This window comes from Cyprinodon tularosa, unplaced genomic scaffold (genome assembly GCF_016077235.1).
Source record: "Cyprinodon tularosa strain WSP-4 unplaced genomic scaffold, ASM1607723v1 ctg451, whole genome shotgun sequence".
NCBI classification, from domain to species: domain Eukaryota; kingdom Metazoa; phylum Chordata; class Actinopteri; order Cyprinodontiformes; family Cyprinodontidae; genus Cyprinodon; species Cyprinodon tularosa.
In genome coordinates, this window is record NW_024039176.1 from 162,573 (window position 1) to 177,777 (window position 15,205).

General features: G+C 40.9%; 1 protein-coding gene across 4 annotated transcripts in view; it reads right to left on the reverse strand.

The window, feature by feature from the left end:
• Positions 1-885: 885 nt before the first annotated feature.
• The window catches only part of gli3 (GLI family zinc finger 3), a 132,488-nt gene continuing 118,168 nt past the window's right edge, over positions 886-15,205 (reverse strand). For 2 of the 4 annotated variants that reach the window (XM_038300629.1, XM_038300627.1), the window contains 5 exons: positions 9,293-9,442; positions 9,008-9,172; positions 8,585-8,875; positions 7,008-7,401; positions 886-6,596 (listed from right to left, as the gene is read on the reverse strand). In XM_038300629.1, the coding sequence (XP_038156557.1) occupies positions 4,288-6,596; positions 7,008-7,401; positions 8,585-8,875; positions 9,008-9,172; positions 9,293-9,442 (3,309 nt within the window). In that variant the 3' untranslated portion in view covers positions 886-4,287. The remainder of the gene's footprint in view (positions 6,597-7,007; positions 7,402-8,584; positions 8,876-9,007; positions 9,173-9,292; positions 9,443-15,205) is intronic. The other 2 variants (XM_038300628.1, XM_038300626.1) reach the window with 1 other exon arrangement.

Here is a 15,205-nt window from a genome sequence, read left to right on the forward strand (position 1 = left end):
CAAATATTTAAAGAAGAATGTGCCAAATGAAGAAAAAGGTACATGGATATATACAGTATACACAGTGTGTCCACAAATGGCAGCTTTTTTTTTTTTTAAGGATTATTATAAAGGATTTTTGCAAAGGGCATTTGCATGGGTATTTATATAGAGCTTGGAAGGTTAACCTCCGCCCCAGTCTTTAACATAAGGATGTCTAAAGTGCAGCCTGCAATCCATTTATCGAATGACTTTGGGTGGCTCTGAACGAAAGTCAAGAGTGATGGAAATTTCTCCTTTCAGCTAATAGACGTGATCTGGGCCTGTAATTTAAATAATAATTGAATTTTACCTCTGCATTTAACCCGTCCCCTCAGTGAGCAGTAGCCTGCCATCGTGGGGCGCCTGAGGAGAAATTGGGGGTTAAGGGTCTTGCTCAGAGACCCAGAGTGGCAGGGAGTGGGGCTCGAACTCAGAGCTTGGAACTTCAGGATTCCAAGCTCCATGTTGTTTGGCTTCTCCAATATAAAGATCAGATCACCCCCTCAAATAGGTTTTCTGTTTCATGGATGGATGTGTGGGTTTCTTGCATTTTAGCAGCAGACGGTTTCCTGTTGTTACAGCTAACTTTAAAGGCATGACCCCATTTAATGTCTCTATTAATCAATTTCCCTAAATTAAACTGTGGACTTACATAGTTTTTTTGTTTTCCATTTAATAAAACATTTTGGTTGTTGTCCATTTGCCGTTATTTTAAAGTTTCAGTCCTGATTTTTTTTAAATAATCCCCTAAAGTGTGATTATTTAGAATCAAAAGATGGTGTATATAATTTTTATCTATTATTTTCTTTAAAGATTATCCAAAGCTGTAACATAAAAAAAAATCCCAGAGTCTGAAAATACATGTTTTTTTTTTTTTACTTTTTTTTATTAAAACCATACAAACATTTGTTGTCAGTTATAAAAGAGTGAAACGGCTTTTCTGGCGGTGTAGCACTCTAAGCCAGATCTGTGGATGAGGGGCTGGGAGTCCTTGATTTCAAAGTTCTTTATTGGTCCCAAGATACTCCACATTTCATTTTTCTAAATCTACAGAAAGAGTATTTTATTTACATATATATATATTTATTTATTTATATAAAAAGCACAGTAAATGTGACGACTCGAAAATAAAAGAAAAAGTACAATGTATGTTGCAAATCTTTACTTTTCAGATATTCAGACCTTTCTTATATAAATGTTCTCTTTTATTTCCTTTCAGGTTTCAAAGTTTCACCTTTTTTTTTTAAATCAGTATTCACAATGGAAGATTGGCAGTGATCTCTCTCATTTAAGGCACATACCTCACTTGTCTCCTTTTGTCAAAGGAAAAGATCTCTACTTCTTTGAAATAACCAAAAAATACTCCTCCAAATGCACAGCTACAAAATTGACAAAAGTACCCAAGGACAACAACAAAAACAGATTTGTACCTCTTTGTTCCAATGGCAAATGAAAGGTAAACACAATATTCAGTGCGCATCGGCAGAAGACTGCAAGGCAAAACTAACACTTCTGGACAAAGTCACTGCAATACTTGATGGCAGTACGCATTAGGGGTGTAACGGTACACATATGTCCTACAGGCACTCTGAAGTATAAAAACTAATGCAAACTGACTTTTACCTCTACTTTAAGTTAACCAAGTCTTTACAGCATGTCAAGATTTTTGCAGGTGCTAAGCAAGAATAATAATGTTTTGGTTAAAGCGCCCCCATAAGGCCATGTTGCGAACAACAAACCATCTGTATCTTTTTCAAAATTGTAATTATTAAACAAAAAATATAGTTATTCTGTAAATTTGAAAACGTTATATAAAATAAAAAATCATAAAATATCAACATAGGTTAAATAGCCTGTTTTATCTATTCATTATCTTTAAAAGCAATATGGCGCTTGAGAAGACAGCAGCAGATAAATATATATGTTTTAGGTATGCTTCTCACAACTTCATTTCAAGGAATCCATTGTTATCCACATTTGCTGTCTCAATTCTGGTGTCCTGAATAAAGCCTTTTTGGAGATGTTGTCCATAGACTTTTCCCCTGGCAGGGGTGTTGCTGCTTTCATCTGGGTCCATAAATCCCAACTACAGCTACAGCAGACTATAGAATGCAATTTAAAGCATTGAAATCAGACAAACATAGCAATATTTGTCATACAGTTTCGCAGTGGTTATGGCACGAAAATAAATGTTGAGCCATGTCAAAATAAAGACAAATGGGGAATTTAAATTTTTTGTGTGATTATTTCACTGTTGCTACATAGATAGATGTATTAAAATGGTTCAGGTTTCAGCAATCGATATCAAAGAGACTACTCTCATTATTGGAAATTATCTCTGCTATGGAAATGCCCCTTAGTGTCAATGGTTAATAGTAGGAAAACCCATAATAAGGGTATAGAATAAATTGAAAACTGCTAGCCATATTCCATTTACTGGGTGATTATTGAGTTTGAACAATTCCAAACCTCAGTTCTTCATTGTTGCCGATAAACCCATACTCAGCATACAGGTGTGTTCCCACTCATGCATGTATTATTTGTTTTAGTTTGTCATGAAGTGCTTGATGAAATCGACTTTTAATCACTGTCTTTTATTCAACCTATGTTCTGCGATTATGCAGTACTTGTAGGTTTAGCCTTTTCCTCGTTATTTTATGTGCATCTGTCCTGGTGCTCTGTTAAGTTGTGACACCATCCTGAAAGGCGTGGTGGGTACCCTCAACAACTTCAATTATAGATGACTGAGTAAGACCTGTTTTCCAGTGTTTAGTCCTGTTTCTCTCCAAGACATAGCTATGCGCTCTCCTATTACAGTGACTAACTGTACGTTTTTCATTCTTTTTGACATGAAAACTGGCTCAGAGCTCATCTACTTAACAGTTCTTTCCCAAATAGAGTCATCTATGGAACTAGTTTCTTTAGCCTGGCTAATGACGTTTCTTCCTGTAAAAGTGGTGTTTTTCCTCTATAATGCATGCATGCTCTGTGTAAGGGATTGCTGCAGAGCCAACAGCTCGATGTAATCCGCTGGGTTTCTTTAGATGTCTTAACCAGTCTGTCTGTATGATTTGATTGCATTGTCTTTGCATAATGCCATAAGGTAGCAAATCTTGTGAACTGGCACTATATAGGTAAACTGAATTGAAATTATGTGTTGTGGTACTTAACAAAAAAGCAGTAAAAGCATTATTTAGAGTGGTGATAGCCTGTGACTGATGTTTTTGTCAAATCATTGCATGTACATGCATGTGATGTCTGTACCGTGGCAGTTCAAAAACGAATACGTGTAGCATTACACCCCTAGTAGTACACATTCTACATTTTAAGAGCTTTCGAGAAAATAATATGCACATTTTCCTATTTAAAAGAAAAAAACGTATCACGTTTACAGCACTTCCATGCTGGAGACCTCTTCATGAGTTAAGACATTTCAAAACCACTGAACTACTCATGTCGATTCCTGTAAGCACAAGCGAAGCACCAAGATTTATAAGACAGAGGAGCGTCCATTTACACATCAGTTCTGAAGAGCTGTAAAATCAGACATTAAAAATAGGAACACAAACAGAATACAAAAACACAGCTACAAACACTTGAGTACCTTACAAGACTAACTAAAATCAAGCCATTAAGATATCAAGTAGAAGACAATCTACAGCGGCTGAAGACTTGGATGTGTAGTCCCTTTTTTTCGACAAAAATACCACTTGGTAAAACTTGGTCATAGCACTGAAACATTTTACATGTTTACAAAAGCAACACAAAAAAGATGTGAATATACCACAAATTAATAAAGTTGTCCTTAGGGCCTGTTAAATCGACAGCCCCTGTCTCAGTTGCAGTGTGTACCTTTGATGTTAGTAAGGTTGGCACATGGGTCTAGTCTTTCAAGTCCTATTGACAGTGTTCAAGGTTTGACTGGAGTTACATGCAATTTCACAAATAGATAAAACAGTGACAATACACAATACTGATTTAAGGGAAACAAGCTTTGTCTCACCAACATGTACAAAGAGAAGGGCTTTCAAAAATTGCCTTAATTCCAGAAAAGGAATATAACCATTTATCTGTACATATACATGGCACATCCCTGTTCTGTTTGGGATGATGTTTTCCTAAAATAAAACACCTTGGCAACTGCAACTTCTTGTAAAGTTCTCTTAATTGCCACTATGTGAGTCTAAATCTTCACATACACCAATTTCTTTCTTTCTGTTTTCATTTTTTAACCCTTAGGGAGGAGAAAGCGGAGAGAAGTAGCAACTATTGCATTATAGCTAGGAACTTGCTTTCCTCTGCGAGGGTGGTGAGGAGTGAACTCATTTCTCCAATGGCCATGTTGCTCAGGCCAGGAGCAACACTGTTGAAGGTGGTGGATCCTTGGGGAGTTGTGAGGCGTGACGAGGTTCTTGACAATCCCTGGAACATAGAGGGGCTCAATACATCCGAGACAAGGCTACCCTGATCATAACCGTCCTCCAGCATGGTACCAAAATCTAGATTTACCCCATCATCTAATATGCCAGGGACTTGGCCATCAACAGTGCTTGTTACTAAGTCAGTTCCAGGGGAGGGAAGGGTGTTGGTGTTTCTGTTACCTGATCCCTCAGATAAAACCATCGACTCTAGCAAACGCTGCTCTTCCAGTATAGGGAAGGAGGAAGACTTGCAGTCTGCTGTGCCATAGGAAAGACAATCTGACAGAGTCTGCCCCATGTTTTCATGGTTCTCCAGTTTCAGCCCTGATACCTCACACATAAGAGAAAACTGGTCTCCATTTTTCTGTACCTGTTGCGGTTGATGGGGGTTTGGGAGAATTTCAGTTGAGCTTTGCAGATTGAAGAACTGCTGGGTTTTTGCCAAGTTTTTGTAATTGTTGATTTGTGGGTATGAAGCATGTACTAGCGGGTTGTGATCAGAAGCAGTTCCATGGGACAGGTTGGATAGACTGTCCATGGACGCGCGGGTAAGCATGAGGTTGTTTCCAACCTGCCACATGGTTCTGCTATTGTTCTGTTCCAAATGGCTGAACGGTTTCAAAGGTCCATTGGTCATCTGTTGTTTAAGACCTTGAGGAAGACCCCCATTGATGCCATGTGACATGTTTGACATCCTAGTACCTCTCATTTCCATGCAAGAGTTAGGCAATGCCTCCAGCTTCACTCCGCTGTTAATGTAGCTAGAACTTTGTGACTGGTTAGCTACTGGGCAACTGCTGTGGAAATCCACAGACACCTGCTGGGGCACCGACATGTTTCGCAACCTGCCAGTTGATGCAGTTGGAGGTTCAGGCCATCTCTCGCACTGCAAATTATGGCTTTGAAGCCTTTGAGGAGACCTGTCAGCACTCCCTGAGCTTACTTCATTCCACTGGATTGGAAGCTTACTAGGACTCTTCCTATCAAGTATCTGCTGCGGCTGGAGATGGTGAGAGCCAGGGTAGTTACCGTTTTCCCCTGCTTTCACAACTGGATAGGAGCTGTCCCTTTGGCTAGAATTTATTTGTCCCTCATTCTGAATGTTAGAGCCACCATTCATCTGATCCTGGGAATGCAGATACTGCACCAAGTCATCAGGTAAAATATCTTCATCCCCAAGAAATAAGCCAACTTCTCCTTCATCCTCCATTGCCAATGCTTCCAATGCTGCATTTTCTGCAATACTAACGGTGTTTGTGGAATGCTGCAGGCCTCTCTGCAAGTTTCCCTCTGAGCGTGTGTAATTCTGAAGGCTAAAACTGCGATATTCAGCTGAGGGATTATGAGCCAGAGGGGGAAGAGGATGGAGATTATTAAGGCTGTTGAAACGTTGCACTGTAGGCAGACTATAACTTTCAGGAGCCTGTGACCGCACTGGGTCACTGGCCCTTCGGTTACCATTCAGATTTCCCTCACCAGGATAGAGGACCCTCCTCCTGTAACCTGCATGTCCCATAAGCCCATTGTTGAGCTCACCATTGGCTTCACCACAGCGAGGTGGCCTGACTAAAGGTGGAAGGCTGTGATTGCTGCCACCCTCCTCCATCATGGCCATGCGAGTCTTCAGACTCATACGTTCCATGTTGGGTAAAGGCGTGGGGGGTGGGCCACCAGTAGCTGCTGCATACTTGGCCTTAAGGTGGTAATGCTGTGCAGGAGTTAAATTGAGCATCCCTCTCGACCCACCTCCTCCTCCATAGCTAACTCCCACTCCACAACTTCCACCTGAGAGAGCCCCAACTCCTCCTCCTGCCACTCCACCTCCATACTGGCTAGCTTCACTGGATCGGCGGGAGGCATCTGTGGAAATGGGGTCGTAGGAGTCGGTGGAGCTGAGGTTGTGAAGGCGGCGGTGATGGTGGCCCGGCACTGCGCCATCACCCTGTGAAGCCTGGCTAGAGCGCCGGCTGGAGAAGCAGGGAGAGATGCCTGAGGAGCGCCGACTGCTACTCAGATAGGCTGAACTGGCGGCACTCCCACTGCTGTCACGTCGATCTCTGAGCAAGTTGAGCACATTCAGCTCTGTGCTGGCTAACTCTGGGTGAGCAGGTGGCTGAGGAGCAGGCACCCCCCACTGCCTGCCCAAGCACGATCCTGAAAAGAGTGGAGGGAGAAAGTTAGGACGGCTACAGAGGAACCAAGGAAAATGAAGTGTGGTGAAAGAAATATTACAGCTGGATTAAAGAGACAAAGCCAAGAAATCTTCTGAGTGGAGAGATCTCTCAAACAGATGTTACCATGGACAACTAGCAACAATTGGCCATGAAACACCACATTACACGGTGTTCCCTCTGATATGATGTACAGCTTAATACTATTTTGCAGTGGAACAGAACATTTTTTCAACATTTGTTTTGCCTTAAACCTTCAGCTACAGGCAGCAAGATGAGAATCAAAATCTTTCTGGTCTGTAAATTATGTCTACAGGTGCTCTGGAGGGATGTTATGAATACAAGATGTGATGCCTGTGGAAATTTACCAAAAGTTTAACAAAGTTAAACTCACCCTTCCCCAGGATGTTTGGCATTCCTGAACTTTTAGGGGGCGGTGTGGGAGACAGGGACCCAAGCCTGGGCAGCGCTCCATTCACCTGCTTCAGCCTCTCCATCTTCATGTGCTCCATCCAGCGCATGGGCCGGCCAATGCTTCGCCTTGCCTGCAGGGTCAGCATGGCTGCGGTGGCAGTGGACACCGTGGAATCCATAATGGGGACTGACTCCCCCTCGCACTCCTCCTCCACCTCCTCTTCGTTTTCCTCTTCCTCGTCGTCCTCCTCCAGCCCCTCCCCTGGCGAGCGTCTAGCGCTCACAGCAAGCTGGACTCCACTGCTGGGATAGGTGCTGACTGGGGACTGGTCACTGCTGCATGTAGACTGACCGCCAGGGCTTGGCTGAGACGTCTGATCGAAACAAACAGGAAGCAGAGGAATAATTGAAAAAAATTCATCTAAATCACACTAAGAAATATATACCTGGCATGACAGAAACACAAACGATGAAGTCCTGATAATGTTCAGTTTTTTGATGCTGGACACTAAACCCCTGAGCACCCTCTCATCTCTGATCTTATAGAGATACACTACTTTGAATTTGGTGGCTTTTGCTTTCGGTGATAATAATTATGATAATCGGTAATTATCAATTTCAGGATCAAATGTGACGTCCCACCAAGAGTGAGAGGGAAATCATTGTAAAACAGAACTTTAATTTTTTATACAAAATAGGAGAAGACTTGTTTTGTTTCTCTCTTTTCTTTTCTTGTGTGTTTGCCATTTTATGTCAATGATTTCAACAAATACAGCATGTTCCATGACAGACAAGTTGAACTCATTTTCTCAAATTCACTCTTTTTCTTTCTTTCATAACACCTTCCTTTGCAATAGCTTTTCACGTTTCATTGCTTCCTCTGGCTTCCATTTCCAACATACTAAAAATAGCTAGAACATCAAGTTCTTTTCACTTAGTAACAGCATCCACCACAAAGATAGTTAAAGTCAACCTTCACTGGATGCTTAATTAGTTGCCTTAACAATGACTAACACATTTTATTTTTGCTTTAGATGCCCATTAATCAAGCCAAACATCTGTTCCGTCAACCCACAACTTTACTGTACATCTGTAAGTATGAGTTGCATCCCTCCCTACAGACAAAGGCATTGCTCACACAAAAACATGCTCATGACAAATATAAGAAAATATGTATAAAAAAGAAAATTTTGAAAAAACATTTCATGAATGTGGGAACTGGTGATGCACAACCAGATTGGGAACAACCTGAGGATGTTTAGGATGACAGTCCCGACTGATGGGATAAGCAAACTCTATGTCGGCATGATGAGATGAAGGGCTAACAGATGTAGTGTGGAACCTATCTCACCTGATTACCCACTGTCCTTAGAAAGGAATGAGAAGAAATGCCGAAGCATTGGATAGAGGAGGAAATGTACTCATTAGAATCATTAGAAGGTGTCAGTGAGAAAACCCTTTATTCAAGTACATTTAAGGCATGAAAGCATATTTAAATTATTGTAATGAATTTAGAAAGTGTAAAAACAATAAGATTAACAGAAAAAAAAGTCTTACCATTGGCTTTTCTGTCTTGATTGATTTCACCTGCAGACATTCATCTTGTTTTGAGGTAGTGTGGTTGTACTCCCTTTGGTCCGTGTATCCACCCAGGGGTAGCTGCCCGGGGGAGCGACCCTGGCTGTTACCCCCTGATTCCCGCAGCTGAGGTGGTGGCCGTGGGTAATCGCCCCGCTGTTTCTTGGTGACGTGGGCCTCTGGCCCGTGTACCGTCTTTACATGCTTTCGTAGGGAGCTGGGATCTGTGTAGCGTTTGGTGCAGCCTGGGATTTTGCAGACGTAAGGTTTCTGAAGGTAAACAGACAAAAGAACTGAATAAGCTTATTTAAATTCAATTATTTGTCATATTGAAATGAAATACTTAAGATAATTTGGAAATGCAAATTCAATGGATGGATGGATGGATGGATCTCTTAGTACCTCATTGGAGTGCGTGCGGTTCTGATGCTTGGCCCGATCGGATGCATTGGAAAAAGCCTTGTTACAGCCTTCATGTTCACACACATACGGTTTTTCACCAGTATGGGAACGTAAGTGTGTTTTCAGGTTCTCCAGCCGTGAGTAGGCCTTTGTGCAGCCTTCAAACTGAAATGTGGATTAGATTAATCACATGTTTTCGTTTTTATCAAACATAATCACATTTATCATATTTAAAACAACATCATCTGCAATAGCAGTTATTTGAACATTAATTAGCATCCTTACTGTGCACTTGTGAGGTTTTTCTCCGGTATGTCTGCGCATGTGGACCACCAGCATGTACTGTGCCTTGAAGGGCTTCTGCTCTCTAGAGCATTCCTCCCACCGACACACAAACTCCTTCTTTTCACCATGGATATGGTCATTGTTGATGTGCTAGAATAAAAAAGAAGAAGAAAAAAAATAAATAAAAAGTATATCTATTGCTTACTTCCATATCGATTTGTCAGACATTTTATTTCCCTTTCAGCATTATTAATATTTCTAATTTACACTGTTGGAAAGTAAACAAAGGCTTTTGAAACTTTGCGTCCAACCTAAAAAAGGGATTTTCAAAGCAACCCTGTCACTTCATATGACTCCGGGCCCTCATCACTTTGTGTCAGAGATGACAGTTGTGCTGCTGTTGCAACTTCTAAACTGTGGCACAAGAAAGGAAGCACAAAAAATGTCAGAGGAGAGAGAAATCAAAAATTCAGTCTCCATTTTTTTCCCGCCTAACTTCCTTGTAAAACCGGGAAAGTGGCGGATGATAAAGGAATGTGGAGAGGTGAAGAAGGGAAGGGAAGGCTATGGCCCTCTGGGAATAAGGTCAACATCAGGCCTCTGAAGTGCCTTTTCTGGGGGCAATTGAAACTCAGAGAGACACAATATCCTGACAAAAGGAAACTGTGGTTATTATGACATTCCTGAGAAGCAGGAAAAAAAGGCTCTTTTAACCCCTGGGCTGGATACAAGTAGACTGACGCTAAGTCTAAAAGCTTGGGATTTTTGTGCTTTGTTCAAACTATGATTCACAAAACTAATAAAAAAGAAGAACTAAAGAAAATAAAGGTTTAGCCTAAGGAAATGGGTTGACAAATAAACTTTTTTTCCCTCTCAGTGTTGCTCCCATTGGCCAAATTCAACCTTTTGTGCAAACATCCAGCAGAAGCCAAACTGGTTTAACTTTCCAGAAAAGGCAGACAAATGAGTCAGCAGTAAAATTAGCACTAAAAAAGGAGAGCATGTGTTGCTAATAATACCCTTTGACATTGTTGTGCTTGTCATGTAGCATCCATTGTTTTTCTAATTTACCTCTTAGGCCCAGCGTTTTTTTATATCGACATATTACATATAGAAGGCCAATATTTTAAATAACTTTTTTCATTATAATTTCTAATTTGTTTATTTGAATTGGTTGCACCAAATTTATGTTTTCCAAATTTATGCAACATTTCTGACTTACTATGGTAAAAGAATAAAGAAAGAATAAAAAAAAAACATGAATCTTGTTGCTTCAATATCTATTCTCGAACTTGATATTGTCGATCATTTGCATAAAAAACAAAAAAACAGACACTGTAATTCTCGCTTGCAATTTCAGTCATTGTAAATTGACCAAACTAGGCTAAAATGAGAAAGCTAGAAAAACAGGGTAATTGGAGAAGGCATTGGTTTACTAGTAAATCAATCCTCTCTGCCATGTTTGTGAGGGCTTTAAAAAACCTTCTCTTTTTCTTCCTCTACGTGAGGGAATCCTGGTGGCAAGCGATCAGTCTGCTGTGACCTGTGTTCGATATCCCGCGGCTGAGAGCGATGGGAGAGCGCTGTAGAGTTGGTGTGTAACTGTGGCAGTTGGCACAGTTACACACATTTACCGTTTGTATAAATGAAGGAGGTCGTTGACGGGCGTGATGCATTATGCCCTGAGCTGACAGTGAGGGGGACAGCCAGCGCGGCAGGGGGGGTTGGGTGGTGGGGACAGGATTGCAGCGAAACCTAATGGCATGATCTAATGGCAATTCTTATTGAATCAATAATCTCCATGCTGAGCAGACAGGTCCCGTTGGTCGGCTAAATCGACAAACAGGTGCTGATAGCTGCGGCGCGGCTAGTTATTCATCTTCTCCCTGCCAGCTTATCGGCCAACAACTGTAGAAACGCCACCAAGATGGATTTAGGAGGGAGCAGCACTATAGGAAACGCATGGGACACGGACACAGGGGAGGCAGACACCAGCTGTGACGTATGAACGGTGTACCCCCACACATGCACAGGTGCAGGCACCATTCCCTTGGGTGAGCCTCCTGTGGTTAGCCAACATACAGAACATACTTAAGCACTAGTACCAAAGATGACAACAAGGTATTTTGGATCAGGAGTGTTTATTATCACCGTGCTACATGAAAGAGGGCTGAACATGTTTAAAAGTCTTGACATTTTGCAGCAAAATTGAGATAATTAAAGATTCAAGTTTTTCAGGAGAAATTGCCGTCTCTTGGAGCAACAGCACCACCAAGAATTGCTTTACATATAGCACTTTGTAAGACTATAAAAAGTTCACCTAGACTTACAAGAAAAGTTATAATTCTAGGTCAAACTTGCCATTTAATGTTTTACACATTATATTTCAAAGAAAAGTGGCACAGTATAACTTTTAGCCACTAGGAGCGCTAGAGCTGTAATTCCAGAGACCATTAAAACTACTTTCAACACTACATGGTCACAAAATTAAACAGTGTCTGTGTGTTTTGATATCTGGAGAAATCTTGTAGTTAGTTGTAGAGACGAGGTCACACTCTAGATGAAACCCTACATCAGGGAGCCAGAAATACATCTTATCACCTAATTGTCATGTCTGTTTTGTTGCCTAACAACGTTTTATAGTTGGCTCTAATGTTTAAGGAAAGCTCAGAAAGCCATAAAGTGATGCTCTAGATCACCTGACTCCCCTAAGAACATACTTAGAGGAGTTTTTAACTAGAGCAGGGGTATTCAACGTTTTCCAGGCCAAGGACCCCCAAACTGATGGTGAGATGGAGCGGGACCCCCTAATTTTATACATATTGTATGAAATTGGGTTATATCAAACTGGTCCTATAGTCACTCTATTAGATATGGAGTCATTTAACAAAAGTAATTTCACCCTGGGATTATTAAAGTTATTATTATTTCTGATTTCTTGCTGATAGGACAGGTGTTGTGAATGAAACGGCGCCCAGCTTGAAAGAGCTCCTGTGTGATGCTGAATGTGTGCATTGATGACTGCAAGACATGTTCTACCTCCATTTATCTGTTTACTACAGTGTGGTAAATTCATGTTAATGTGTATTTAAAGACATTTCAATTAGTGGAAAAAATTGCAGGGGGAATATAAAAAAAAGTCTAATCAACCGAAACTTTCGTGACCCCCATGCAGTACCTCCATGGACCCCCTAGGGGTCCCGGACCCCTTGTTGAAGACCTCCGAACTAGAGTATCAACACATAATAGTGTATGTTGACCAGAAATCTTAAAGTTAACTAATAACTTGGTAAAACTTTACACATTGTGACTTTAAATTTGTATTTTTTACCAATTAAAAAAAAAAAAAAATTTTTTTCTTATGCTGGAACTATGTGGTGGAAACCTGAAAATATGAACAGAGCTACAAACTTTCATACAAGTCCCTAAGACATGTCAACTATTTTTTATATCAGACAAATGCTGTACCAAATAGGATGTCAGCCAACTTTACTTTAAGCTGCCAAATTTAAATTGTGTCATTTCTATCCCCTATATTGTAATAAAAACACCTTCTAGAGGACGCATCAGTTTCACACTTGGCCCAAAGTACCAAGAAAGCATGGGGCCATGGCCAGGACTCAAAAACCAACTTCTCAAGCACTTCAAGAGTTACTGTGTCATTGCAGTCCCCCCACAATTATTCATACATGGTCTTTTTTTTTTACTCGCTTTAGCCTGGCCAATTGAAAATGAATTAGGAAGTGAATTAGTAAGAATTTAAACCTTACAGGTTTGAGCTGCTCCTTCGCCATAGGCGTTGCTAGTCCCAGTGTAAGAACATTCTTTGGTGCTAATGTACAGATTCTAACTGAACTTATTTCTGCAGACTAAAGCTACTAAACAAGGGGTGCACAGATTTATTAGCTGGCCAATTGATTCACAATTTTGGTAGATCAGTGATCAGCCCATACTTAGATGTGAAACAGATCATTTCCGCTGATCTTATCTACCTCTCTAAAGGCCTGAAAACCACCCACTTTCAATGCATTAAAGTAAGTTATTTCAGAAGTTTTGAAATATTTTGTGTTGCGATCTTGTAATAACCAACAGAGTCAGTTATTTAAAAAATAAATAAAGTCAAAATCAGAATCAGGAATCCGTGATCAGCCAGAAACCTGTAATCAGGGAACCCCTAACCACCAAAGTGCATGTTCCATTAACCACTGCTTGAAGCTTTAACAGTTTGAGGTATAGCTTTATGTATCACAACGTCTCAACACTTGATATTGGAATACATATAATCATATAATTTCCTTCTTGCTATTTCACACCATTTGTTCACTTCAATATTCATTTCCATGTTTCCTTATCAAATCCTCTTTGGGATGCTGCCGTCATGCATTAGAATGCAAGCTTGCATGAAAAGAGGCTCTGTTTACAAGGCAATTTCACAAAGCGATGGGACCCGTAACACCATTTAGCTTTATCAAACATTGCCTAATAAATCATATGCTCTTTTGTGATGTCAGTAGCTGAAATGCTTTGTGTAAAGAGAGGTGGAGAGGGGAAAAAAAGAGGCAAAAGCACAAAAAGGGAAAAGATGGAAAGCAATGGGAAGGAGGGAGGGAGAAATGAGAGTGGGAATTGAGAGTGGGTTAGTGAGAGAAGGAGGGAGGATGAGAGAAAGCGAATGAGAACCAGGGGGCAGGGAGCTGAAATTGGCATGTGTAATTCAGCAGTCTTTTCATCTCTGAGTAAGATACTCTAGACAGATAAGGGCCTAATCCTTCTCGTGATAAAAAAAAGCAGCGTTTTACCAATTAAAGGCCTGTGCCAGCAGCCAGAGAGAAGGGCTGAGGGGGGTGGGGGGTTGCTTTAAGACTGTTCCGGCGTTTATCATTCTTTAACACAGGGGAAGCACACAACAGGAGTTTTAACAAGGCTGCATCCATGGAGCTACGGCTGACAAAATTATAGTGCCAAGTATGCTTTTGGTAAAATGCAAGAACAGGTACATATGGACTTTCTGATTACCTACTGATTATCTTTCATCTCTTAGATGGTCTACAGAATAAGATCATCTAAAGTCATTACTTATATCTATATAATGCATTCGGTTGGCTGGAAGATGACAGATGATCAGCATTTTGGCCAAGGACAGACAAAAACATTCCATCACACCGTGACTTTTTTTTTTTTTTTTAGAAATTAAGGTTTAATCCCTCTTTTTCTGCTAATAGAATTGGAAATTGATGGGTTATATTTTGCAGAGATAAGATTTAACATTCAAATCTTGCTCTGATTGAGGATCAATCAGTAGCAGCTTTGCAAGATGAATTTACCCTCTAGAAGTCATCCACTTCAATGCGGGGGCCCCAGTTTGAATCAGGAAAGGATTATGGAGTAAAAACTGCCAAGCCCCTGCGTAAGGGAGCAGCCAAATGGACATTTGTTGTCTAGATGCTGAAGGAAATCAACAATCAGGCTGAGGCCCCTCTGAGTAAACTAGGACCTCAAAATGAGAAAAATTAGATAGATTTATGCTTTCACGTTAGTCTGCAATAATGCTAAAGACCTATTAGATTAGTTTAAGTTGTTTTTCTTAAAGGGGTCATTATTATATAGGACATTTGGTGCTGAGCAAAGACATCATAGCAACAAGCACTCACTCACTGAAACATCAAATTGTTGATATGGTAGGGTGACCAGACATCCTCTTTTTCCCGGACATGTCCTACTTTTCATACCTAAAAAAAATGTCCGGGGGGAATTTCAAAATCGTCAGGGATTTTGGTCCCCTACACTGCAGCAGAATAGAGCCGTCAGCTCCGGGGCTGGTGCGGTGCAGGGAGTCAGCGAGGGATGGAGCGATCGAACCCGACCCGGTGACGGTAGCCTGGACAACGACAGCCCAATGGTTCCCCCCGCCTG